This window comes from Cryptomeria japonica, chromosome 3 (genome assembly GCF_030272615.1).
Source record: "Cryptomeria japonica chromosome 3, Sugi_1.0, whole genome shotgun sequence".
NCBI classification, from domain to species: domain Eukaryota; kingdom Viridiplantae; phylum Streptophyta; class Pinopsida; order Cupressales; family Cupressaceae; genus Cryptomeria; species Cryptomeria japonica.
The window spans coordinates 351,264,023-351,291,861 of NC_081407.1; the positions used below are offsets into that span (position 1 = coordinate 351,264,023).

At 34.0% G+C, this 27,839-nt stretch overlaps 1 protein-coding gene across 3 annotated transcripts; it reads left to right on the forward strand.

The window, feature by feature from the left end:
- Window positions 1–3,850: 3,850 nt before the first annotated feature.
- LOC131076523 (universal stress protein A-like protein) lies at window positions 3,851–26,171 on the forward strand. Of its 3 annotated transcripts, XR_009113388.2 has the most exons (5): window positions 3,874–4,286; window positions 5,380–5,501; window positions 5,760–5,878; window positions 25,048–25,284; window positions 25,904–26,171. XR_009113388.2 is itself a non-coding variant. In XM_058013762.2 (4 exons), the coding sequence occupies exons 1-4, from the start codon at window positions 4,097–4,099 to the stop codon at window positions 9,542–9,544; spliced, it is 459 nt and encodes a 152-aa protein (XP_057869745.1). In that variant the 5' UTR covers window positions 3,851–4,096; the 3' UTR covers window positions 9,545–10,079. The 3 variants fall into 3 exon arrangements, 2 of the variants coding, with proteins under 2 accessions (XP_057869745.1, XP_057869744.1); XM_058013762.2 differs by lacking the exons at window positions 25,048–25,284; window positions 25,904–26,171 and adding an exon at window positions 9,517–10,079 and having other exon boundaries at window positions 3,851–4,286; XM_058013761.2 differs by lacking the exon at window positions 25,904–26,171 and having other exon boundaries at window positions 25,048–25,356.
- The last annotated feature ends 1,668 nt before the right edge of the window (window positions 26,172–27,839 follow it).

Sequence of the window (27,839 nt, forward strand, 5' to 3'; positions counted from 1 at the left end):
CCTCTACCTCTTTGTCTCTGCTCATGTCTTTTGTTCAACTTCTCTTTTGCTTTCAAGGCATATTGGTAAGCCTCTTCAACACTCTGCAACTTGATCAAACTGAGTTCATCTTGTATAGACATCCACAATCCATTCAAATATCTTGCAACTTGTTCAAATTCATCATCAACATGTCTGGATCTGATATTCAACTTGTAAAATGCTTCGGTGTACTCCTTCACACTAGATTCCTTCTGCTTCAAATTCTGCAACTTTTGGAATAGATTCACTTGGTAGTCAGCTGACATAAATTTTGATTTCAACTTAGCAACCATCTGATCCCATGTCTTGATCTTCTCTTTACCTCTTCTCTATCTATCAACCTGCAAATGCTCCCACCATAGAGATGCATGACCTTTCAATTGGGTACATGCATACTTCACCTTCCTTTCCTCTATAGTATTCTCAAAATTAAAATATTTCTCCATCTCCGAGATCCAATCCACCAACTCATTTGAATCCAACTTTCCACCATATTCCGGTGGGGTAAAATGTGGCTTAGTATTTGCCCTACTCAAAACCCTTAAGAATCTTTCTTCATCTGGATCAATTGCCGACGAGTTTACTTGTTCTGTCGAGGCTTTTTCTCCTTCATCTTCATTCACATCTTCAATATGTCGGCCTCTTCTATGTGTTGTCTCAATGACTTCCAACTGGGTTGCAATTCCTCACAACATTTCCACCACAACAAGGTCTACATTCCCATGTGCTCCACCATTCTTATTTCCTCTTCGCACCATCTTCATGCCAGTCCTCTGCAGTTGCAGGTCGGATCCATAGTCCGCCACCCTACAACAAAAATTCTCAAGACAACGCAATCTTTGGAATGAAGTCCACTTTGATACCACTTGGTGCAGTCATCAGTTTGGAGGGACCTCAAAGAGATCAATCTGGGCCAGTTAGCAAGAGTAAACACAACAGAAACACAAGGATATGATGGAGGCAATGCAGAACATAATGAATTATATCATGAAAATTGATTATAATCAACCGGTAACATTCGAGTTACAAAAACCAGCTCACTAACCTACTAAAACATGCTCAATTACATAACAGGTCACAACCGAGAGCTCAAATATTAAGATCTACCTTTTATGTTCTGTCTACCACCTTCGATATGCATTCTAATGCTTAATTATAATGATTTATACGATCGAAGGGATCTGATCGGTCCTAAAAGGATCAAATGCCGAAGAACAAGACCTAACATGTAAAAACAACAAGGTTGGCCTCCGCCAAAGAGATTCCTCCAAAAAATCCAAAGGATGAAGTGTGAATCAAAGGGAAGGGCAACCACACACCAAGGAAAATCAGAATCAATGCTCAAGGTTCCATAAGCTACGAAAGGGATCCGGTAGATTCACCAAAGCAAATAGGTCCAATCGGTTCTGGTGCCAGAAAATTGTCTTGAAAACCAGAATTGATAACTTGTCGGAAAATGATCCAAATGCTTCGCGGTTTAGGAATAAGGAAGATGATCAAGTCCTCAAGCAAAATCCAACTCCTCAAGATCTGGTGAGCCAATGCCAGAAAATACAGTTTGAAATGCTGAAAAATGCAAAACAGAAAGGAACTATTTTTGGTTGATGCAAGATTGCCAAGAACCAGGGATGCTCTTGCATTGGATATTAGTGACATAAAAAGAACAAAAATGTATTGTCCATTAAGACAAATAAAACAAAAGAGAAGAAAAAAAATCTAAGCATAAAAATTTATTGGTAAGAATACACTCTTAAAAGTTTTCTAAATGATTTAGCATGTTGTCTTGTAAATTATTTTAAATTAATGCAGATTTAATGCTTCAACATTTTATTTTGGAATTTACTTGTAGTGCCCAAATAATTAAAAATGGATACCATTTAGAGGAGTGATTACCTCTGATGTAGTTAGTAACTTATAATATCCATGTTATACCAATATAAAAAAAAATACTAACAACTCATGAACAAGCTTGATCTCTACACCTTATAAAGAAAGAGAGTATTGACCTATGTAACGAAATTGCTTGCAACCCTACCATCATCAACACATATGTGGACCTTATATATTGACGATTTGAGCAATCTAAACTTGAAATAAAAATACCAACAAAACTTATTAAAAACACATGATAAAGATGGTGAAATACAAAGAATATATTAAAATCAAAACTCACATTTGTATCTAGACCTCAATGTTCACTTCTTATTGTGATTTATTACTAGGAAATAGTTTGATTTTGGCAAACACAACAATTGAATAGAAGAAAAACAACAAATATAGGCAATTGGTTAACCAAGTAGAGAAATGGAAAATAAATCAATGAGAAGGAAAAAATGGAGCCATGTATAATCATTTTTAACTCACATGAGTTTAGCCATGTTTAGGTGACATATCTAAGACACATGCAACTATAACATAAGCCTTTTAGTACACATGTTTAGGTACATGTTTTAAAAAACATAAAACTATTCTTTGAGCCTAATTTTGAGGAAAACAAAAAAAAGCCTAATTTTGAGGAAAATAAAAAAGTAGAGAAAATTATAAGAACTTTATAAATAACTCCACTTCTTACATATGATGTTGTCTATTTAGTTAATTTTTTATCTTATTTTTAAGAAATGTAAAAATAAAAAAATTGCGAGTATCATTCTTGTCCAATAAGGAAAACATATAACTATATAAACAACTTCATTGCACACATGTTATAGAATATAGAATATTGAGAGGAAGGAGAAATTTAGGTCATTGTTTCAAAACTCACTTTTTCACTATGTTGCATTATTTTAAAAAAAACATTTTTTAACATCCTCATTACTCAACAATGAAAGGTAGAATGAACATTTGTAGAAGAGGTGAATGGTAGCATCAACTAGATTTTTTTTTTTGACATAAAGGAGCATTCTTTCCATGCACATGCAAAGAAAAGTGAGGATTAATTACAAGTTGGGAGACTCATAAGTGCCACACGGCATAATATAAGATACACAAAATTATAATGTAAGATGTAGAGAACACATGCTAAATGTATTTCCTTTTAAATGAGATCGTCCATATGATTTATATTTGAGTTTGTTCCTCCAACCAATTTAATAACTTAAATGCTTAATTGCATTTTTTTTATAATTAATACATTTTGATATAATTAGTATAAATGATTTAGTTTTTATAATATTAATAATAAACATAATCAATATAATTTAACTATATTATATATTTTGAAAAACATATAAATTATATGTTTTCTAATAAATTATATATTTTAAATCCTAAACCCTAAATCCTAAATAAAAATAGAGATAGAAAAAGAGAAGGGAGAGGGAGATAGAGAGAATTGAGAAAGAGAGATAGATAGAGGTACAAAAATAGATGTTGCTCCAATTTCTTACTAAAAATTGAAATAGATATACAAATTAAACAATGATATTATATTAATTATTATTACATCAATAACTAAAAATAATTTAATAATAATAATAAAAATATCTTTGTCAAATTCTAATATCATTAACATGAAAGAAAAAAGTTTAAGGACACTAAATTCTCACTAAAAATTCACATAAATATACAAAGTCAACTATAACATGTCTAAGATATTTAATATTATATTAATTATATCACATCCATGTCTAAGATATTTTAGACACACTCTAGTATTATTTTAGACACTTGGAGTGCATCTAAGACTCTGTGTGAATTTTATTTTTTTACATCAACGTTTCGGATCACACTCCATGACCGATGTAATAGCTAGAGAGCATTAGTGAGAAATTGGATCAGACTTATGATCCGATTTCCGATTTCTCACTCTCATGCTCTCTAGCTATTACATTCTGCTGATGGATCACGGACTGTGATCGGAAACATTGATGAAAAAAATCACACACAATCTTTTCCAAAAGAAACTGATTTCTATCTCATAGATTGTAGAAAATATCTGTTAATAAACCAACATAGTTTTAAGGGGCTTTAAACTTGATTATCTCTTTCTCAAGCCATATTCTTTGTAAACGTGTCGCGTAACATAAATGATAAACAATGATTTGATTTTCAAAGTTCGTGACAAAAATAAGAGAGAATGGATATTGCGGAAGAACAAGCAACGAAAATATTGATTGCAGTGAGCAGATCATCAGTGAAGGGATATCCGCATGCATCTCTGAGCAGTATCAATGCTTTCCACTGGACTCTCGACAAACTTGTAAAGACCTCGTGCAGCCACCTCTTCAAACTCTATATTCTTCATGTGCAAGTTCCAGACGAGGATGGTATTTACATTTGCATTTGCATTTGCATTTTTCATTATAATTTGCTTACATTTACATTTTTCATATGAATTTAGATTTTTTCCCCTAGGGTTCCATCTACTGTAAAGCTTCTCCTTGTACTTCATGTGTATCCTTGTTTAATTGTACTCGTCCCTTTTTCATGATCTTTCCATCTGCTATCTGAGAAGTTATAAATCCATAACAGTTGATTTAAATAGTATGTGGAAGATTAAAATCTAAACTTTTGTGAGTTAGCTTTTAATATCCTGGAAGTAAAGCGGAAGAAAACAAAATATGCATTAGAATCTCTTCAGGGTTATAGATAAAGATAAGTATTGTTCTTTTCATTCTTATTATTTCTCAGATTGCCATTCTTTTCTTCCCAAACATAGTTTGATAACCAATGAAACTGTAGTTTTTAGCTCAATTATTGAATTTTCAGAATTACTCTTGTTGCAAAAAGGGCATTTAAACTTATAAAGAGCTGAGAGCTAAAAAAAGTGCAGTATTTACTTGACAGGGATCTGTAGTTTTTATTTTGTACAGATATCCAAATGTAGATAATGGCATATGTTTGACATGGGCGCATGTGCATTAACATGCTGGATGAAGAGTCTTATTCAAGAAAGTGTGATTTTATTGGAATTTAACCTTTTCCATGCAAATTGGTTGTTGAGTATGATTGTTCAAGTAAAGCAGTGGTTTCAACCCGGTCCTTTTTTAATTTATGCAAAGCGTTCCTTGAGCTTTTGTTCAAAAGATCTGCCTTTTTCACTGATGTATGGATGACCACAAGAGCAATCGATATGTTAAACGCTATAGCTCAACTTCTCGTTAAAAAGATCTTTAGAGGATTTGAGCATGCTTTTTTTTTGGCAAAACTATGATTTTATATTGTGCATTTTAATGATCCTTGTTTATCTTAAAAGCTTTACATTAAGGATTGTTTGAGCCAATGATGATCGAATTGTTACATTTTATTCTCCCGCTGATGGGTTCTGCAGAGGCTATTTTTGTTTTATAGTTGCTAATTCTGCGAGTGAATTTTGTTACTTTTTATGACCTAATGAAGTTATATGACTTTTTAATGCAGGATTTGATGATATGGACAGCATTTATGCCTCACCAGATGATTTCAAGGACGTCAATGACAGGGATAGAATAAGAGGAATTCATTTGTTGGAATATTTTGTCAAGCATTGCAATGAAATCGGGGTACCCAAGTATTTTAAATTGATTTTTTTAGAGATGATGCTATTTGAAGTGCAAAAACAAGATCTCTGCGTGGATATTATATTTCTTTTTTAAAAACAAATCATTATCATAAGTGTTTATCTTTCAATAAGAGTTTCCTTAATGAAAGTTGTTAGACTGCAATATGTGATGCTATACTACAATTGCTATATGTTTGCTGCCTTTCTATATTTTTATACACCTGATCTTCCAATCTGAAGAATTTGTCCACTATTTTAGGTTCCCTGTGAAGCACGGGTTAAGAAAGGAGATGCAAAGGAAGTTATCTGCCGAGAAGTGCAAAACTTACATCCAGACATCTTGGTTGTTGGAAGTCGTGGTCTTGGACCTGTACAGAGGTAGCCCAAAAGATCGATTTTGGTTTTTATTGCTTTCTAAAAGCTATTATGTCACTTGTATTAAATATCAATTGCTTCTCTACATTTTAGTTTGCATATGTGTTAATTCTCATGCTAGTGAATGTATGTGAAACTTGTTATTTGTATATGCTTCTTAGCATACTCCTTTTCCTATCCTAGTGTGATATTGCTCCATTGTTGGATGGAATGATTTTACCAACTTGCAAAATCCATAGTTCAAAAACTTGGAATTTGCAATAACTCAATAGACCAATTTTTTTTCAAACCTACTGGAAAAACTTGGTATTTTAGCCTTTAAAAACATGCATACTACTGAATATAGAGAACATATGATTGATTTCGTTCATATATAGATCAAAGTTAGAGTTAAATACACATCATTGAATAAAAAATGAGCTCAATCCATATAAACACCAAGTTAAATCATAAATAATTGCATTTACAATTTTCATAATCCATAAATTTTGTTGATGACTAAAGCTCAAATAAGATTGTGGGGTATCCTCGAAGTAGATGGTAGTGTTGCACCTTCTTATTGAGGAACAATATCAACCTTAGTAGGAGTCTCAAGCTTAGAATAATGACATGAATGTGATGGACCCCTGTTGAGGGCTTGCCTTTTGTATCCTTCTATGCTGCCACTTCCGAATCTCATTCAGCTACCTCCCTTGCCAATTTAACTACATCCCTTGCCAAATCAACTATTTCGTTAGTAGTAAACCATGGATCCACATCCTCAACAACCCTATCTGAATATGAATTGATGTTATTGAGGTCAATTGCCTCTTACGTCTCCTGCCCCTCTACCTTCCTTGCGCACAATAAAAAATTGTATGCACAAAGATAAGATCATTCAAACATTTTTGATCCAACTTCTCGTGTTTCTCTATTTGAATAGCTTCAAAAACATTGCAATTGCACTTATAACTTGAAGTGCTATCGGGTTGGGTCATTATGTGGATGGTGAGTTTCTTAAAATTAGGTGTTCTTGCATCAAATTCTTTCCACAACAAATCTACAAGGACAACATTTTTAACTTAATAAGACTTTTAGTGAACTTAAAAATTAAAGTAAACAATAAACCAAAATTAAACTTATATGTTTTTTACTTGGCTACAGAGTGACACTCCTTCAAATACATAGAGGCGGTGAAAACAACCTCCAATCCACCCCCTTATAAATTTGTAACTCATCCTGTATGATTTCTCTAAAGTTTTCATTGGGGAATATTCTTAGCATACATGTGCATGAGGCCATCCATAGCCTTCTCATATGCTTTGAATGAAGTGGAGAAGAAAAACTTGGGATTTAAAAGTAGGTACTAACATGAATATATTGGTGGAGTTGTTAGTTTCACCCCCAATCAATAATGTGCTAGATGGTTTCATATTTTTTTTATTCAGCCCATAAAAATACTAAATCACCTCTTTGTCCTTGTCCATGGTTTCATTTAGATACCCCATGGGTATTTTATCCCCACCTACCTACCCTAACCAATGGTTTTGATATCTAAAATGACAGAGCATACAAAAGTAAAATCAGAAAATTAAACTAAATTAGAAATAATAAAACTAAATTAACAAATTAAAATATCACAAATTTAACAAAATCAACTACTTGTAACATTATAAAATTAAATGAAAAAAAGAAATTATTGAATCAAAACCTATTTTGACGATTTCCATGTAATTGGCAAATTGTCATAAAAAATGGACTTGACAACCCTTTCCTCTTTGGCCTTCCTAGAGTAAGGATTGTGTAACCACCCAGTGCCCACAAGCATGAACTTAAGGTTGTGTAATGCAGTTGTGATACTTTGTAAGGTGATAAAGTCAGTCATGAATTGTGTCTCTCCTAACTACACGAGCTTCTTTCCATCAGTGTGTTCTTTCATTTAATTCATGACCCATGTGTGGTTTCAGGTGTATTTTGTCACACTCCTTACTTCTTCTGCCATGTTCTTCACTCTACTAAGATTCCTTAATATCCTCAAGGAGAAAGTCAATTTATTGGACCACACAAGGGCTTCAAAACAATGTAGTATGAATCACCTCTATAATTTTATCAGCTTTCAGACATGCAGATTCATTGTCCATCACTATCTGGAGAACATTCTTCATTCTCACCTCCATTGTCACCTCATCGATGGATGAGTTGCACAAGGTCTTGATATTTTTTATTTCATTGGAGACATCAATTGACTTCAAAAACACTTGCCTCTCTTTGGAAGCCATGAGGAAGTTAAGTGAGGTGCGGTTCTTGCCATTCATCCACCTGCCAAATAAAATGTTGCATCCTTCCTTTTCCAATTTTTTTAGTTCATCTACTAACTGATTTGTGTTTTTGATTGCATCCTCCTATAATGGCCTGCTCAACTGATCAGGGCTCAGTGCCTTTAGTCCTTCACCTACCATATTCGATGTTGTGACCAATTACTCCCAACAAGAATCCCTCTTAACATTAAACCCTGTTGTAGTACCATAAATTGGCACATGCCAATTTGGCCTCATTGTGCAATTCCTTTTTCCATGTATTTTGCAAACTAGGAGTGTTATGAGGAACAAAAATTTGGAACTACAGCTGCTTTCACTGCCTAATCTCTATACATGTGGTCCAATTTGAAGAAGAAGAGCCCCCTATATCTCCCTCTGACTCTATAGAATGGTGATAGCTGCCATTGCCTTTATTGTGCTCTTATTCTATGCCTTCTTTTGATCATGAGATGCCAGGAGACCTTTTGCCTTTTGTTCAATCTCTTGAGACACTATTGTACATAGCTCAACATCGTGGCAACTGATTTGTTCAAAGTGATGTTTGAGGTGATTTATGCCTCCTTTCAGAAACATCTCACAATAGTAATAGATTACTATTCCTTGCTTTGTACTTGCTGTTCCATGTTTCCAAGCATGCTCCCTAACCTTGCTGCAACCTCTCTTACTTGTGGATGCCATTTTGATTTCAGAAAAAATGAATTAAATTCTAGTAAAACAGAAGAAAGTCAAACAAAACCCTAGCAGCTACTACAAGCTGACTTAAAAATAGAAATAAATAGTAAATAACTAAACCCTCGCACAAGGAATTTAGAATGAAAAGGCTTGAAGAAACAAAAAACTGGAAAACCCTTACATACCTGTCAAATGCGGCTGAATCAGAGATGATAAGTTTGATAAGCATGTTCAATCCTCACTCCCAAACTTTTCCAATCGAATGTGCAATGCTCCAATACAAGTGCTTGAAAAAACAGATTTGAATATTGATGAAAATTACTTCTTTTTTTTTGGGCACAGTCTTATTTCAATGCTGACCAAGTTTTGTACTTGAACTCGCCAGTTACTTGTGGGTCCTAACTGACTTACAAGTACTTTTGAGTCAAGCAGTAATTACTGATTTCTTTAACTATGGAAAATTGTGCAAGGAGTTAGTTAACTAAAGGGTGATCTTTATCTGCAGTTGAATATTTATGAATAAACACAATTCACCAAAACAGGTCACAAAAACAACAGCTAATGTTATTGTAATGATTCCACAATTGTTAATTTATCCTATTTAAAAAAAGAAAAAATAAAGTATGATATTAATTGAATTACAGATCATAATTTTTGTTTCTTTGTGTATAGGAAAGCAAGTATTGGATATACTGAATAATCTTTCTGAATCTACAATGTGTTGATGTGGAGGACGACTTCAGAACTGAGTGATTTTGAAGTTCTAAAGTGAAAAATAGAAATGCAGGAAACTTATCTAACCCAAAAGATTCACACATGCTTAAGCAAAGCAGAAAGCATAATATGCTCTTCCATACAAACTACCTAGATTACAACAAACATGGGATCAGAGGCTGAGAAACCTCATATGCCTTAGCTCTCAGCAAGAAAGCAGTTCTAATATTGTATGCTATGAATTTGGGTGAACTCTTAAGAGTATCCATGAGCATGTAGATTACATGCATTTGTACAATCACATCCAGCATTAGTCATAAAAATCGTTCATCCTTTGTAATTGAAATGGATGATCTTTGGCAGTTTCAAGTTATGATTCATGAGCATGTATTTTGGTTTTGCTCTGCATGGATGTGCACTACTTGATGAAACATGCATGCCATTGGAAGGCATGTGTACAACTGAAATATAATCTTCTTCTTATATTTAATGTCTATGATTTCTTTGTTGTAATTTGTTTCTATCTATAACGTGTATCCAAATATAATCTTCTTCTTCTGCTATGCTCTTTGAGTAAGCATCTAAATGTAATGTACCGTTCTAGAATTTCCATATTTTTTCTTTTAATAAATGTCCACAATCACAATAGGGCTTGCATAAGTAATTACAAATATTATTTTATAATTTTGATACATATTTCAGATTTTAAATATATAATATCATTTTGAAAATATAAATTTTAATTTTTGAATATCTGCTGTAATCATTCTTATAGTTTGCAGTTATTTCTTTTGTACAAATCTCTTGAATATTTCTGCTAAAGTTAGGGGTTTTCATCCTTGAATTTCTGATCTATGAGGGGTTTCGTCCTCAAGATTGCTGACTCATTAATTCATACTCCATGAAGGAGACAAAAATAATTATATCTGCTGGATTGCCTTTCCTTCTCCTTGATTTATATACTTATATACCCTTTTCTTCAATGCTCATAACCCTTAAGATGCTTCTTGACCTTTAGTTAATTATTGTTTGCAGCTGTACAAGTAATCGCTTCATTACAATTTCCAATTGTATATCAATTATCTTCTTTAACTGCTGCCTAGTATCAATTTGCATTTGTAATTGATTTTTTAGTGCTTTAAGACCTATTGGGATCAATGGGCATGTTGTTTACTTGGGAATGTTTGACTTTAGGCTGGGGCATGACACTAAATGCCCATGAAATTTGAATCATTAGTTCAAGTGCCAGAAGTTATTCTTGATATCCTTTGCAATAGATTTGTTGGGCAAAATATCAACCTTCTTTTATTTGATGATCAGAAAGCAGATTGTGTTCAATCAAGGAGCATGATAAACATCATCAACCACACCATCTAAAACAGTATTTTTCCTAACACCAAGGAAAGTGTAGAAGTATTATTTGCAGAATTTATCTTATCATCCTCTGGTTTGCTAAGGGAATTGTACACTTATTCTTATTATAGAAGACTGAGCCACATAAGAAATTAATATCCCTAAGGTAGAGGACATGCTTATTGAAGGTCCACATCTAGTAACAGTAGGGCAATCTGAACCACAAGTGAGAGGAAGCAACATAGAAAGAGAACCTGAATTTATCAAGATTGTCATGTCCCCTTTTCAGAAATAAAGGAATCAATTGAAGACTCATAGCCTATTTTAATTTCCCATATGCTAAGAGAAAAATAAGGGAAATAATAAGTGGGCACGAACATTTTTTTTTAAGAAGGGTAGCTTAAATATTACTTTAGGTCCTATTTACTATTTAAAATTTTCTTTTACTACTTTATTCAAAACGTAATTGAAAAAGGTGCTTTTGGTAGTAATTTAAAAGTATTTTTGAAATACTTGGAGGGAAAAGCAAAATAAATTAAAATAAAATAAAATAGAGGACCCAAAGTAGGCACCTGTAAAAGAGAAGTAAAGGCTTACATCAAATAATCCTATTCCATCATATCCAACTTTGTCATTTCGTTATTCCTTTCATTTTGGAGATTGAAGCTTTCAAGGAAGAAAACCCTTGGCGATGGAGATTTGGAGGATAAAAATGCTCATATCCTTTGAGGCAATTTGACTGAAGGATCGCATTTGGGCTTGTTGATTGCGATTGTTCAATTTATATTTGCAAGCAGATTGTACAACATCAAATCAACATTTTTGGCCAAGTTTTCAAGTTTAAATGTTGCTGTTGCATTGTCACCATAGTGATTTATTGAAGATTCTTGTTTGGATCGATCAGGATTTGCAAGCAAATCAGTCTATCTTTTTGGGACATTTTAATTTTCTGTTGTGGAGGTGTGTCAAGGTTTTATGCTTGCACAACATTATTATCATCGTTTCCATTCATCTACAATACTACAGGTCTGATTGCTGCATTGGACAGATCGCCATACCATTTTAGGAGTTTTGTTAACCGTAGCATCAACATTTGATGTACTTTTCAGTCATGCAATCAATGAACTATTTATATCTTTTGTATGCCATCTTGTGAGTGGATACTGGTTACTTGAAATTCTGAAAAATAGTTTTCTAGTTCAGCATATTAGCATTACTATTTGTTTCAGCTGTTACAAATAAATTAAAATCAGATTTGGGGTTTCTATGCTAGTGTTTCCATGCTTACTGTTGCTGCGTAATTTATCCAGCAATTAACTATCCAATTCTAATTTCATATTTGGTTAATTTAGTGCATAAGGTGTCTTATAAATATTGGTGAATGATAGTATCTCTGTCCATAAGAAATCTGTCATTATTCAACAATCATATTTGATATATTTGACGCACAATTCAGATCTGCTGTTTAGGTTGCATTTTAGGATATATATCAGCATTTTGAGGGTTTGATTTGTGAATGCCAGCCACTTGTTGATGTGATCAGCATTTAGTTTCAATTTCAATTTGCTTTACAATTTAATACTTCCCTCAATTAGAAAAATTGCATGTTCTAGTGTTAATCCTAATCCAGGACATTATAGTGGTATTGTAGATTAGATCTTGCCATTTTTGTAAGGTATAAATTTAACATTTGAGTGCAGATCGACAATGGATACATGATCAAGGAGAACTTAGGTACTATCAAAGAAAGAATGTGGATCGGAACAAGTAACCTCTGTTTCTTCAAGAAAAGTTTTTGTTGAAGGAAGAAAATATAGATCCTATTCAAGGGGTGTTGATTCAAATACAGAAGGATCAGCAGAAATGTAAGGATCATCTTGAAACAATCAACAAAGGAGCAAGACAAGAAGCACAAATGAGAAGTCAAGAATTTAAGAACCAACTACTGAACCGGTTTATCATCAACTTTAAAGATCTAAATCGCTTTAGAAGCGTACAAAAGAAGAATCCTATTCAAGAGGAATGGTTACTAGAGCAGTGTGCTAGAAATGAGTGCACTCTTCTTGCTTTTGAGGAATATGGTGAAAAGCCCGACATTTACAAATCTTATATTACCTTAAAGAATTTTGAAGACATTCAAATAAAAAAGAAGAGATGGAAGAAAGGAGTTGATGAAGAAAGAGGAAAGGTCAAAACCAAAACTACAAGAAGAGGCTAAGCAAAAAATCAAGAAGCAAGAAGTGTAAAAATTAGAGCAACAAGACATTGCTGCAGAATGGGCAATCATAGGGTATGTGTATAATCGCACAATGGATGTTGAAACCAAGAATAAGACATCCACTTGAATAGAAGTGAAGATGATGACTTTGGTAGGAATTGTCCAAGCTCTTCAAGTGACATGCTTGAAATGATGAAAGAGTTAAAGACACCAAAGATGAAGGAAGAGATATTTTGTATATAGATTGTAAAATGGGTCATACCAAGGATGATAGTTTGAAGAGGATTTTTTGTGAGATCTACCAAGTTGTGGCCATACAATCAAATATTGCTCGTACAATTTAAATAATAGGAGTATACAACTGCTCTTTACTCAAGAAAATCCATTGACACCATCTATCACCTTGATGAAATCTCAAAAGAATAAGGGCACATCTCGTAGTAGATTTGCTAGTGTGTCACCTAATGAGTATAGAAGCCAAAGATATAATAAATGCTAGGACATGGGAGGAAGTGGAAGTGGAAATCAGATTTAGTATGATGGCCAAGGTTGATCAATTCTACAGTTTTTTGGAAGTGTAATAAGTGGGGTTATTTTGAAAGAGATTACACTACCAATCAAACTAACACTAGAGTTCTCTATCAATGGTGTGGACTTGGGGACCATAGCAATGATGATTGTTTAAAACATTTTAACATACCAACATCAATATGCTTGAAATAGCTACAAATGAGGTGATGTCATTTACCAAAATGCAAGTGAAGCAAGTTAATTACTTGGGCCCACCCATCAAGAAACAAAGATTGATTGAAGGGAGAGCAAAAGTTGGAAAAGTAATGATTGTGAGAGGCAAAAATCTCATGCAAGTGCAGCAACAAACAAGTTCAATTCCAATAAGGCAATTGGAAGACAATTGTTGCAATTCACTATATATGTGTGAAGGTAATAGATTTATTGCATAGTATTATGGAATTAAAGGATGCCATAACTGCTAATGTACAAAACATAGGCTTAGACATGGAGTACATAGAGGCACACCTTGGGGTAGATGGCATAACTTTGGGTGATGAAAGGCGGAATAAATATCCTATAGTCAAGCACCTTGTCGAGTGATCAAGTGATTGACCCTATGCTCCTAATTATGAACCTAGCTTGACAACGTCTAGTCATGTATAAAGAGATGCCAAGGAGTAAATTGACAAATACTATTGTTAATGGTTGTTTTGGTTTGAATGTGCTTCTAGAGGAGACTTGAAAGAGTCTTGGGAAGCCCATTGTTTGGTTGCCAACCTTTCATTTGGTGGGAGAAGATTAGTACGGTATAAAGATGTCTAGAGTCCTCATGAATCAAAAAGTAATTATTAGCAGCCAACCATTTGTTTTGAAATTTGCAGTTATCTCATTAAGGAAGAAAGCCTATGATATATTATCGGGTTGATGTAGTGGATAACAGCCAAAGCCTTCCATAATTGGGAAAAGAATTAGTTGACCATTGAAAATAAAGGCCAGTAATATATACGAGATTTGAAGAACTAGACAATAAGTGAAGAGGTAGCCTCATTGGAAGATTATTCGAATTCAAACTTTGGAGAAGAACGCTCAGTAGGTGGAAATTGAGGTACAATAGAGTTAAATGGTGAAGGGGTCTTGGAGTTATAATATTGATTTGAGGATGAAACCATCTCCCTCAAGGATATTTTCAATTAGCAAATAGAAGATTACGAGGGATTCCAACTTGGTTGTAACTTTGTGGAGATCATGGAAACAAAAAAAGATGAGGGGGTGAAGTAAGATGACTATAAAAGACTTGTGATGCCAAGCTTTGCAAGCCCGACATCCTCATGTCCAATTTATCTTCAAAGTAATAGAGTACAAATTGGATTATACCAAGCTAGATGAGAAGCCTACTTGTCAATTTTGTAGCATTGAGGACATGAAGCACAAGGAGTTTCCCATTGTCAAGGTAAAATTGGGACTAGAAGTAGATCCCTAATTGATCATGGTCAGAAATGATTAGGAAGGACTTAAAGGGGGTATAGATTCCCTTTTAGTACTAGGAGCATGATGGTTGCAAAGGAAAGCATACCAAATGAACTGAAACTATGTTGTAAAATTCCAAGAAGAGATTGATAGATTCATAGATGGTAGAAACAAGTGAATGGGTGTCTTTGGAACTAATTGAATTGAAGAAATAATCAAGACAAATATTGTAATGCCTCTTTCTAGATTTTTCCTTAATTTTTCTTTAAATAAATATCACACATTCACTATAGGGATTACAAGTATTATTATAATATTGATATATATTTCAGATTCAAAATTTAAATTATAATTCTGAAAAATCCAAATTTATTTTTGAATATTTATTTTAATCTTCTTGCAATTTGCAACTATTTTATTGGTACAAATTCTTGAAATATTCTTGCTAAAGTTAGGGGTTTTCGCCCACTAACTTGATGAATAAATTAAGGGTTTTCATCCTTGAATTTTTATGATCTATGAGAGGTTTTTCCCTCAAGATTGCTGAATCATTGATTCATACTCCACTAAGGAAACATAAATAACTGTCTCTGCTGAATTTGCCTTCCTTCCCTTTGATTTATCTTCTTATATACCGCTTTTCTTCAATGGCCATAACCATTCGGGCATCTCTTTACCTTTAGTTAATTAATTGTTATTTATTCGTTGTTTTAAAAAATCACAGCTATACAAGTAATTTCTACTTTATAGTATCTAATTGTGGATTGCCTGCATTTTTAATTGACACCTGGTATTTGTAATTGATTTGGTTAATATTTAAAAACATTTTGGAATCAATTATCCCCATTATTTAATGGGGAATGTTTATGCAGGGGCATGACAAATATGAATGTGTTTATTTCATAAGTCCAAACACAGTCATGATTAAGGATCCATTCCTCATTCCATTTGCAAATTCTATACTGGAGGAAGTGGTTGATCATGATTACAGTCATGATTATGGATAGATTTTCTAGATGTAATTAAATTAGCGTAATTGAAGAGGATAAAATGAACACCACCTTTGTAGTGGAAGATGGGGTTTATGCCTATGATCGGATGCCAATTGAGCAATGCTATGCTCTAGCTACCTTCTAGCGAATTATCCTACACATCTTTGATAAGATGGAAATGAGAAAATTCAAAGCCTTTTTGGATGGTTGGTCCATTTACAATAGTCAGAGACCCATCTACAAACTTTGATGGAATGCATGCAACATTGTTGAGCAGCAAAATTTGGCTTTAAATCCAAAGAAGTGGAGGTTCATGGTACCACAAACGAAGCTCCTTGGACACATTGTTTGTAAAGCCATTTTGAAGATAGACCTTGAAAAAATAAGGGTTAATAATCAAGATGGAAGCACTGAAAGTCATTAGTAGAATAAAGTCTTGTTTAAGCTATGCCAAGTACTACTGATGTTTTATCTAGAACTTTATATGATTGTCTTGGCCCTTAGATGTGTTGAAAAAGAAAGGAATCTAGTTTGTATGGTCCAACATGAAGGAACAAGTCTTTAGGGAACTAAAGGTATGATTGATTAATTTACCCATCATTGTATATCCAAATAGGATAAGGAGTTTCATGTGCGATGATGCTTACAACTTTTCCATCAAAGCAACCTTGGCACATGTGGAAGTCCCAAGGATTGGATCACCACATGTTATTTTCTTGTCAAATATTGTCTAATGCTGAGAAGATTAACAACACTATTGAATGAGAGACCCTTGGCTTGGTATGTATTATATACCATCTGGAAGTTTTGGCACTACTTGCTTGGGATGTCATTCACATTTTTTGTGGACAAGCATGTGTTGTACTTGGTGAATAAGCCCATTAACCAAGGACAGATAAGTAGATGATTGATGTTTTAATAGGAGTTTACCTTCAAGATTATTGTGAGGCTAGGCAAGAGTCATGTGATAGCTGACCAACTATGTTGGATAAAGTCAAGTAAACCTCTTGAGAGTGTGAATGAGAATTTTCTTGATGCTCATTTATTTCAAATTGTTATTATATTCTCTTGGTACAAAAATATTGGTGACTCTCTATCTCGTGTCCTCTTGAGGGGACATGCAACTTGGCAAACATAGGAATTAAGTATTGCAGGCACACACATTTCAATTGTTAAATGGCCTAATGTACAAGATGAGACCTAATCATGTGTTATGAAATATGAGATTTTTTATGTATTATAAGATGCACATGAGGTTTTGGCTAGAAGTCATGTGGAACTTGATGCTATTGCAAGGAAAGTAATCCAAGTGTGTTTGACACTACACCTTGATGCCAAAGAAAGGGTATTGGGGTGTGACAATCGCCAGCAGACCAATAAACCATTCAAAAGGGGCTTGACGCTCCTATGGCTGTCAAAACCACAACAATTGTCTGAATGCTGGGGCCTGGAATCCATTGGACAAGGCTAACAAGGTATGACAATGTAAGTACATTGTGGTTGCCATTAAGTTTCAATTTCATTTTTAGTAACCTTCAACTGTCTAGAAGATTCTGGTATTTTGTATTGTGTAACTATGCCCAATCAAGTGGTTAATAATTGAGATTGTGATCAATTTTCTCCCTTTTTTGGATTACTCATGAGACTTGCCTCCACTCATTTTGTTAATGCCTGAGTTATGGATCTGTAGACTATTGTTGTGCAAGTTTTGAGAGTGAAAGCAATCATTTGTCTAGTGAATGGCCTCTTGGTCATTCACTTAGATTAGCTTTATTTATGCATTTTCTTTTGGTTCTCTCTTTCCTTTACCCCTGTCAAGAGTTTGAAATAGCTCATTGAAAATCAAATGAAGAGTTAGCTTCTTAATCTTAGATGTCATTTTGTGAATTACATCCCATGTTCACAAAACTTACCATGCTTGATATCCACATGAACATTGATTTTGGTGCAACAGATCAGGATATCAACAGCTACTATAAAAGAGAGCAAGAGGTAAGATAAGCCTAACAAACAGAAGTTCTACAAAATAAAGCAAAAAACATACTAACTCGTCACAATGCTGTACACAAAACAACCAACTTAACACAAATGGGCTACTCAAAAGGTTGTCAAAAGGTTGTATGAAGCACAAGAGAGGCTGGATACACTATCCAACTAGTCCCAATCAAAGATATGGACCTAAGGCCTTATTTTCTCCACACTTACTCCAAATCCTCTTTTCTGACCCTCACCAATGCCACTTCCTCCAAATGAAGTTTTCCCCCTTTCCCCCCTTAGATTGTCTCTGCTTCATAATCTGAGTGAATGATAACTTGTTTTTTGTGTGTTCCCTCTTCTTTCCTTCTCTCTTACCATCTCCCACTGGAGTACTCAATCCTCTGCTCATAAATTCATGCATGGACTGACATACAGTATACTCATACCGTACCTGCATGACACATGTTAGAAAATGGGGTTTGAAAAGTTGCATGCTTTACAAACTTGCAGGTTTTCTTCAATTGGCAGGGGTACCTAATCTGATCACAGTCCTTGACATGCATATGTACAATTTTACATTTTCCTGCTGAAAGCTGTGCCTGCATTAACCCAACTACATTTGCACATTAACATCCTTCTTCGCCCTGTTCAGCTTTTGTACAAATATTTTTGCACTTTTACCTCTTAACTAAGCTTTGAAATATTTAGAAATGAAGAATATTTATCTTTTAAATATTTATTTCTTAGCATTACTGCCTAACCCATGACACCATGTTACAATGCCAATGTAACATACACCCCTGATTTATTTTTTTGGTGTTTATTTGCAATAAGGGAAGACACCGTAAACAAGCAATAAAGAGTTCCCTTGCTGGTGCAATTTCTGATTTGGATTTGAATGCTCATTCAAAATGCCACACAAATTTCTTGAAAATTTGACACCCAATACATCAAATATTACAGGTGACAATACATGTAAACCAATGCCAAAATATCTCAAACTCAGAAATGAGTATGATTGAAAGGGTCTGAAACTAACTGAACAACTTGCTGATGTAGCCCAGACAGCTATGAAGATTCCACTCAGCCAATCTCTAACCAAATAACACTCCAATCTAGCAACCAGAAGATTAAGAGAGCTGAAAACTCCAATTTAAATGTCTAAGAATGATCCCAACCAAATGACAACAGGTCTGCAATGAAACTTCAGTCATATCAGCATGAACAAGGTGCTGCAGGCAGGGGCGATTTCTCCCCCAAAAATCATATATTATTTCCTTGGCTTCAAACCTGCAAACTAACACCTCCCAAACTCCTCCAAGTTAAGGCGCCACATTAGGGAAGAATTGCAGCCTCATACTCAGAAAAAACTCTGCTACACCACCATGTGCATCACCCAATTACTTGTATGGCTGGCTGAAAGGGGCGAACTTGTCTAGAAAATAATAGCTAGCAAAAACCCTAGCCCACCATTATCATTTCAGAGGGTACGGCCAGCTTTTGGAAGAGGTATGATCAGCTAATTAACACCACAGAAAAACCCTGTAAAATCACAATAAATCTCTTCAATTCATCAACAACACAAATCCCCAAAAGTGCAAGTCAGAAAACTTCAAATATCCTCATTTCTCTGAACATCCGGAACCCAAACTCCTACAAAAATCCTGTGTGTTTTCTAAGTGAAATACTTGAACCAGCTAGGGTGGATCTTTCACCATCGAAACTAGAAATATTGCAGAGGGTTTTGTCCTCAACAACTCCTAGAAGAACTCCAAAGCTCATTCCGACAACATATCTGTATGTGTGTAAAATCTGAATGAGGAAATGAAAGCCAAAACTCTAATTTATAATTTGGAGGGAATTAGGGCACTTTAAAATTCAAATATCTTATTTTCCCTCAAAAAGCTCTCAATATGATTTAAAAACAGCTTACGTCTCCCTCCACATTGTCTAGGCATCCAACTTTGGGGGTCAATACATGACACTTTAATATGTAAACAGTAAAGTGAATAATTAAATGTCACTTTACTACTTTATTTATATTTATTCATCACATGACAAAAACTTGCCAAGACACGAGAAACAAAAAGTTGATCATGCTGAAACATAATTGATGCTGAAAGATGATGACTAGTGCCGACAAAAGCACTTACTATGAATAGCAATGTTCTCAGAGAGTTAAAGAGAACAAACCCCAAAAAACCCAAAAATATCGGTGCCAGACAAGCACTTACGATAAATAGTTGTGATATTTGAGAGTTAAAGAGAACAAACCCAGAAAAACCTAGAAATATTAGTGTCAGATGAGCACTTACGATAAATAGAAGTGTTCTCCAAGGACTGAGGAGAACAAACCCAAAAAGACTCGAAAAGATTTTAAAAAGCCCAAAACACTACAAAAAGCGTTGTCACCAATTGACAAACACATGGTGTTGGAAGGCCAAGAAATTATAACCTGAGATTTCCAAGAACATTGGAACACTTCCTGCACACCTAGGAACCTAAGGAAAACCCCAAAACTGGCCAACGCTCACAAAACAAGATGGTGTAAAAATGGGGACATTACAACCAAGTCTACCAGTTAATTCTGAAGGACAAGTTTTTTTTAATGTGGACATGGGTCATACTTCAAATTTGAGAGCATTTTCTACAATTTTAGTTCTGGAACCCATTTTACGTCAATGTGCCCTTCACACTCAAGCCTTCTTTTGTTTGGTAGACTCACTTACCCTCAATGAATTGTGCATCTTCCATTAATTGTGCATGGTCTTGGTATCAATCCTATGATGATTGCAGTCCCTTAAATATGCCATGGCATTAAAAATGTCTCAAATTTTTACATGATTAGTCAATAAATTAAATTATTGCACAGCATTAAGCAGGCAAAACAAGCCCAACTGATAAAATGCCACATCACAATAAATACCAAATATAAAATATTTTATATCTTGATAATCTTTGAAATGTGTAAATCATAAGATGTCCTCAACATGCCTGAAAGTATCAAATGTTTGCAATGCAACCTAGTCTAATCTGTAATGTCCCCTTCTGTGCATGCTTAGGAAATAGGGACAATTAACTTATAATTCAATTACAAGAGATTTTTTTTCATTAAACCTTTGTCAATAAAAGTGAATTAGCTCAACTTAAACGAGAATTATAATGACCACCAACTTGTATGATGATGATAGTTTCTTGTTCATAAGAATTCACCTCTTATATGAATTTTAGAGTATGCAATGTTAAGGGATTACATTGATAGCCATATATCGATCCAATATAGACTCAAAGAAAATGAATGATATCTCTGAAATATACTGGTCCTTATCTGATTTAAAGTAATGCTGCTCCCAATAGCGCTGTGTAAATATGCAAAATGGCTCCCTTAGATCAACCTGATTGCTTATCTGACATGTGACTTGAGAAATTGCAATATATAACTTATTGGTCATCCCATATTAACCGGTATGGCTTTATCACTATGCAACGATGAAGTTGTTTGGGCCTGGTAAGACCTTCCAACTTATACAAATGCTGGCCTGATATGCCTGATTATAATGGCAATACTATATGATGCTGTTTCTGAGTTACAACACTTGTATTTGTGAGTTAAAGCCAATGAGGCTGCTCCTTACTGGAGTGCTCCATAAATGGATCTTAATTAGAAAATAAGGCTGTTCGATATTGATATTCCCCCCTTTTGGAAATGATAACAATCCTCTTTAAGTACCTTAGAAATTCTAATGGATGCACCCTTCGCTTCTATCCTTTGATCGCACCCTTTGTTAAGGACTATCACCTCTCTCCATGAATATTTGTAACTTATACAGATTGTACTTTTTATTCTTAATCGCTGCTAATTAATGTTTTCTTTAAAGATTGTATTGATCACCATACTTTAATCAGCCTCGATCATCACCTTATGAACCACCGTAGCAAATTATTCTTTATATGCAAGTCGCACCATTTGGAGAAGTCTTTTCCTTAGCACAGTCAAATCGCCTCTTCTTAATGAATCACAGAGTCCTCCTTTGTTGTTTGACAACCATTTTCTTAATCCTTATTGTTTATTGGTCATTGTTAACTCGACTCTTAATTCTAACCGTATACCTTGCCTTTGATCGGTATTCTGGAGTCGGCATCTGTGATTGATCTTCACAGATCGTCCTCAGTGATAATATTAGTTGGTTTGATCCCATAACTGGTTCAGTTTTCATTCTGGCTTGTATCACTTCCGATTCCAAAGCTTCCGTGACATAGACTTAATTCAAATCTTTTGATATTAATATTTTATATCAGCCATCGCTAATGTATCGTGGTATATATATATCTCTGATTGTTAAAGTTTGACCAGATTTATATATGGTATATTTTAAATTTTATTGTCACTTATTTGATAGTTATACTACAAATTCCTTTATGATTCAATATGCAGAATATATAAACTAATTCAAACTATCCTCAGTTCAAATGATGTATATTAATCAACAACAATAAACGATCTGCTGCAGCAGTTTCATAACCTTATTGTAATGCTCAGTATACATTAGTTCTGCATATATTATTATCGACTGTTCAATGTCTACAGCACCCAAAGTAATTTCCTTGCAGTAATGGTCGATTGCATATATGATCAGTGTTCGCTGTGTTGTGTAATGATTTTTGTCGACTGAATACTATAGTCGATAATATATGAAAGCATATCGATCCACAGAGTCATGACTCCTATGTGGAGCCACGCATATCCATAACAAACACTAACCGAACCTTAATCAAATCACAAGTATATACAAAACCCAATCGGTAATCCATAACTGATAACAATCATAATATAATCAATATTAATCGGAATGATCAATATAGCAATCGGTGATTATATCATATGTTCGATACTATACATTGTCGATAACATGAACTGTTATTGATTATGTATAGAGTCGATTATATACATATAAACACATAATAGATTGCTTATTCAAATGATTATAAGATCATTCAATAATGATTATAATATACTGATTATGCAGTTAAATATAAATGAAGGATAGAAATTAATTAGTTTAATATACAAATGTCTTAAGGCCGAAAATGCCAATTAGACATTTGTATTAATCAGATCGGTTGGATTCATCCGACCGAAGCTACATATTTCTAACACTGATATCCTCATTATCCTGGCTACTAGCGATACTCTGTAGTCTCAATTGAACCGTCAATGATACTAATTGATAGACGGTGGTTCTTGCGAGTGCAGCGCAATTTCCAAATGTGTTTCCTCCAATAATTGACAATTCGCACCATGAGTTGTGCCCAATAATTATATAACAATGTATCCAATATTCTCAGCGATAAAGTTATACTATTACCACCAAATAATCATTGCCTCCGTTATATATATACATATATATGTTAAAGCTCCGATCAAATATTAATTCATGTCTTTGCCTGTATGAACTGGTTTGATCATATATTGTAACGTTTATATTGTTAAGGACAGTGCAATCATATGTCCTCACATGTTTTAGCAAGCAAATATTAGGATCGGTGGTTCAAAGAACTGATTCAACTTATAGTCGTTATTACTTATTAGACATCAGGAGCTTCCTCAGTGATAAAATTTTAGACAGCAAGACTGCAATTTTGTCTCTTAGAGACTTCACAAAATTGGTTTGCAGATTGTCAGTATGGGGACATCACATAATCAAAATATATCTATCATAGTAGTTATGACGAAACAAATGAGGTGTCACATAGGGAGGCACACAATCCACTATAACATTACCCAAGCATTACCATGTAAATTGTTGTTTCATGGCGATAAAGAATCCGAAGCTAGAATCAAGAACCTGATAAGGTATGATTACAATAGGACACAAATAATAAATACACTATAACAGGTTGAACTTCAAACCATTTGTTGCTGCCTGATCTGTGGGAAGTTGGGAACAATGGCCTTAACCATCTACCGACAATCCAGAGCAGCAAGCTCACCAAGATTTGCTGCACCATCATCCCACCACAAAATAGACCTTAGTAGAAAATTGCTCAACAGGTGGCACTGCCTATGGCATATGATCTAGCAGGACACAACTCGTAATGCATGGTGCACTCCCCTGGGTGATTGAGAATGTCCTGCCAATGCTAAAACTCTAAGATCACTTTCTCAGTCTGACCTTCAATTTGTAGCTTACAAATAACATTAGCTTTCATAGCTTGTGAGTAAGTAAATCTTAAAATTCTTGATAGAAAATAGCATCGTTACAAAATTTCAAAGCTGAATAAAGTATATGCTTTACATTTACTGCCTTGAGTTGCCATACGTGTGGGCAACTGAGCAAAATATTCCCAAAAGCAGTGTCCATAGCAATTAGACTGTACATGAAATTTTTCAAACAGACTGAATCCAATTCCAAGCCTCACAAGATATGTCTAAAATAGTTTTAGATGCTAATATCATCCGACTCTTGGTCTGATCACTCTATATTGACTTGTTAGAAGACCTCTATGGTCAACAAATGTGATGCTTGTCAACTGGGCATGTTTATACTTTGACATCAGAAGTAATCTTTATGTGAGAAGCTTCTCCAACAAATTCTTGAGTTGCTTTGAATAATTTAAATTTTGTCTTAAAAGAGGCAAATTTGGATAGTAAAGAATTAAGATAACAGTAACAAAGATCGTTTAGATGCTCAGTTTAAGATGGTAGAAATTTGTTCATCTTGGACATTAAGAAGTTAATCAGTTCAGCAATAATCAGGATGTATACAGGATTTAATTTTGTACAAGAGATAAAAGATGCTGAGATTGTAATTTCAGAATTTCTGAATTGTTGACCAAATACCTCCATTTTTATATGCCAGCTCCATTGATTATTTTCTCTCTCTTCTTTAAGGAAAATAATATGATATGCCATGGTTTTTGCTTGATAATTGTTACTGCAGATTAATGGAAGTTATATTTTATTGGCAGGATATTTGTTGGAACTGTGAGTGACTACTGTGCAAAGCATGCTGAGTGCCCGGTCATTGTAGTGAAACGGAAGGTGGAGGACACGCCAGAGGATCCTGTTGATGATTAAGTGACTGAGGATTTGATCATATTGTGGGATCTTTATGTACAGCAGTTTGTTGAAGTTTTAAGGAGAAAATGCTTTATTATTAGAAGAGCAATACTCATACAAATGAGCATACATTAATCATACTTCTGGTAATTGTTCTATGTTAAAATTTAGCCTTATAGTTGTTCCAAGGTGATAAAAAGGGATGCGAGATTTCTTGACCTGTGGTTTTTTTACTTTGACTGCTTGCAATTGGTTTTTCTCAGTGGTGCCTCTGGACTGTCTAGCAGACAACCGACCATCATTTAACAGTAAACAACATTCCAAAAAAAACACACCAAAAAATAAATTAAAATATATGGTGTGGGGGGCCTCAACCCCTTTCAAAACCTTAAAATCTAAAGCAAACAGACATTAAAAAATTAAAGAAAAGAACATTTGATTTTTGAACGGTGTCTGTTAGGAGGTTGTTCTCCATGTGGCTATGCTGGTCATACTCATCACCTTTATTCGTGCCCCATTTTAATATTTTGATAGGAACTCGTTTTGATATGTCCCCTGCGTGCCTGCTATTTCTTAGGACCAATGCTTTTGCTTTGACAATGAAATTGTTCTCATGGAGGACTGTTTTTGTTTTGCTTGCAGATTATGAAAATTGTAGAATTACAAATGTTTGCGCTGACTACATCTTCCTTTCCTTGTGTCCAATGCCATGCTCTAAAATTGTGAATGCACTAATTATGCTGAAACAATTGCATTCGTATTCAGGTATAAACATAAAGATTTGCAATACAGATTGGGAGAGACTCAACTTCATAATCTGATTTTGATGCAGCAAAGAGTTCTAGCAATGGTAGATCTAGTTGCTACTTTGTTTTTCTACATTTTCATTTTGTTTTATACATGAACATTGACAATGACAACTCAAATCTAGACAATGAAATTTGTTAGTTCTTATTTCACTCTTATGTGAATTCATAATTCAACTCTTATGTTATGTAATATGGTTATATAATGGAAATGGTCAATGCCATCATATGACTAATTGAAATTTCTTATATTTTAGAATTTCCTTATTTTCTAAATTGTTCTCCACCCTTCCCCTACTAGAAAAAGCCTCCCATTCTCCACTGTCTCTGAAATGCATCTCTGCGCTTCTTATCATCCCTGCCCTAGGAAAACTGTGGAACATAAGGATAATCTCCTATGATTTTTTAAAATAAAGCGAATTGAGAATTCATTTCCTTAGGTATACTTTGTTTCTAAATTAATAATTGATTGGAAACATATGCTTCATTTCCTTGGTCTTCTCTTTCAGTTCTCCATCATTTTGCTTTCATTTGCTTTCCCTAGATTTTTTGCATGGTTTCTCCATAGAGATCAAATTTGTAGTGTAGGAAAATAGATTAAAATTAATTTATATTGGAAGAACAAGATAATTTGAGAAATCCAAGATTTAAAAAATCCTTACTGTGGGTCAGACTTGAGAACACTATGAAGGCCTTGATTTATTGCTGTAAACAAATTTATTCGATTCCCCTCAGACTGGTACAGATGAAGTTGAAGTTCAAGTGGGTGAAGCTAGGGATGAAGATATTTCATTGATCTCCTCCAACCAAGCTTTCTCACCATTCTCATATTTATTGCCATATCCTCCTAACAGTCTGATCTATATACAACAATTTAAGAAGGGGATTCTGTTTAGAAGTTTAAATATACCCTGCCACAATTCAGGGGAGTATTCTATTCAATAATCAAAATCTAAATAACCTAGTTATAATGAATTTGAGGTTTTTAGGAATTTCAAAGTGATTATCATTACATGATATTATATAAAAACCGTTTGTAGATGCAACAGTTTGGATTTGATAGGTGTCGATAGTAAAGAAAACCATTCATATCGCCATGTAAACACTAACCGAAAAATGCCATCAAGCATAAATTCAAACAACGAATTATGGACGATGGTGATTTATTTATGTTCTTATATTCAGATAAGAAGTACTCCTTTAATGGAAAAATGCAAATGAGATAACCTGTCTCTTGGAAAGGGAAAGTTTTAGTGTACGTATATTATATGAATCCTATTTTCGTAAAAGGTATTCCATATGGACATCCATACACTAAGTATACTATATTATACAATTTTGTTGAATAAAAGGAAGGCTTCAAAATTAATTTGTTAGATAATTAGATGAGGATGTGCTATCAATTTTATAAAATGACTGAACAATTTATTCACTAAAAATTGAGAACAATTTGTTGCGGATCCTTCTGTGATTCATTTGGAGAAATGATCATTTCACGAAATGAATTATATTTGTGTTGAGTCATATACATTGTTATTAAGTGTTTGAAAAAAAAAAGTTTAGACTATATAATCTGGTCATTTAAGTGAGGATAGAGCAACATTTGTGGTCCTTATCTCTAAGTTGATTCTTGAGAAATTAGTCTAAAATTGTTCCTTTTGCATGCGATTGGTTGTGATTACTTAGTGTGGTATTATAGAAGCAATATAATGATCTTGGTAGTTAGTATTGATATTTTTTTTCAATTGTGTGTTTTACACATAAATGTAAATATGTAAAACCTTCTCTTAACATGATGTTTTTGTTCACACTATTGACCATAATATGATTTGTTGATATGATCTATTTAGAGCATGGTCATGATATAAATGTGCTTGTATGTTGTTATAGTATGT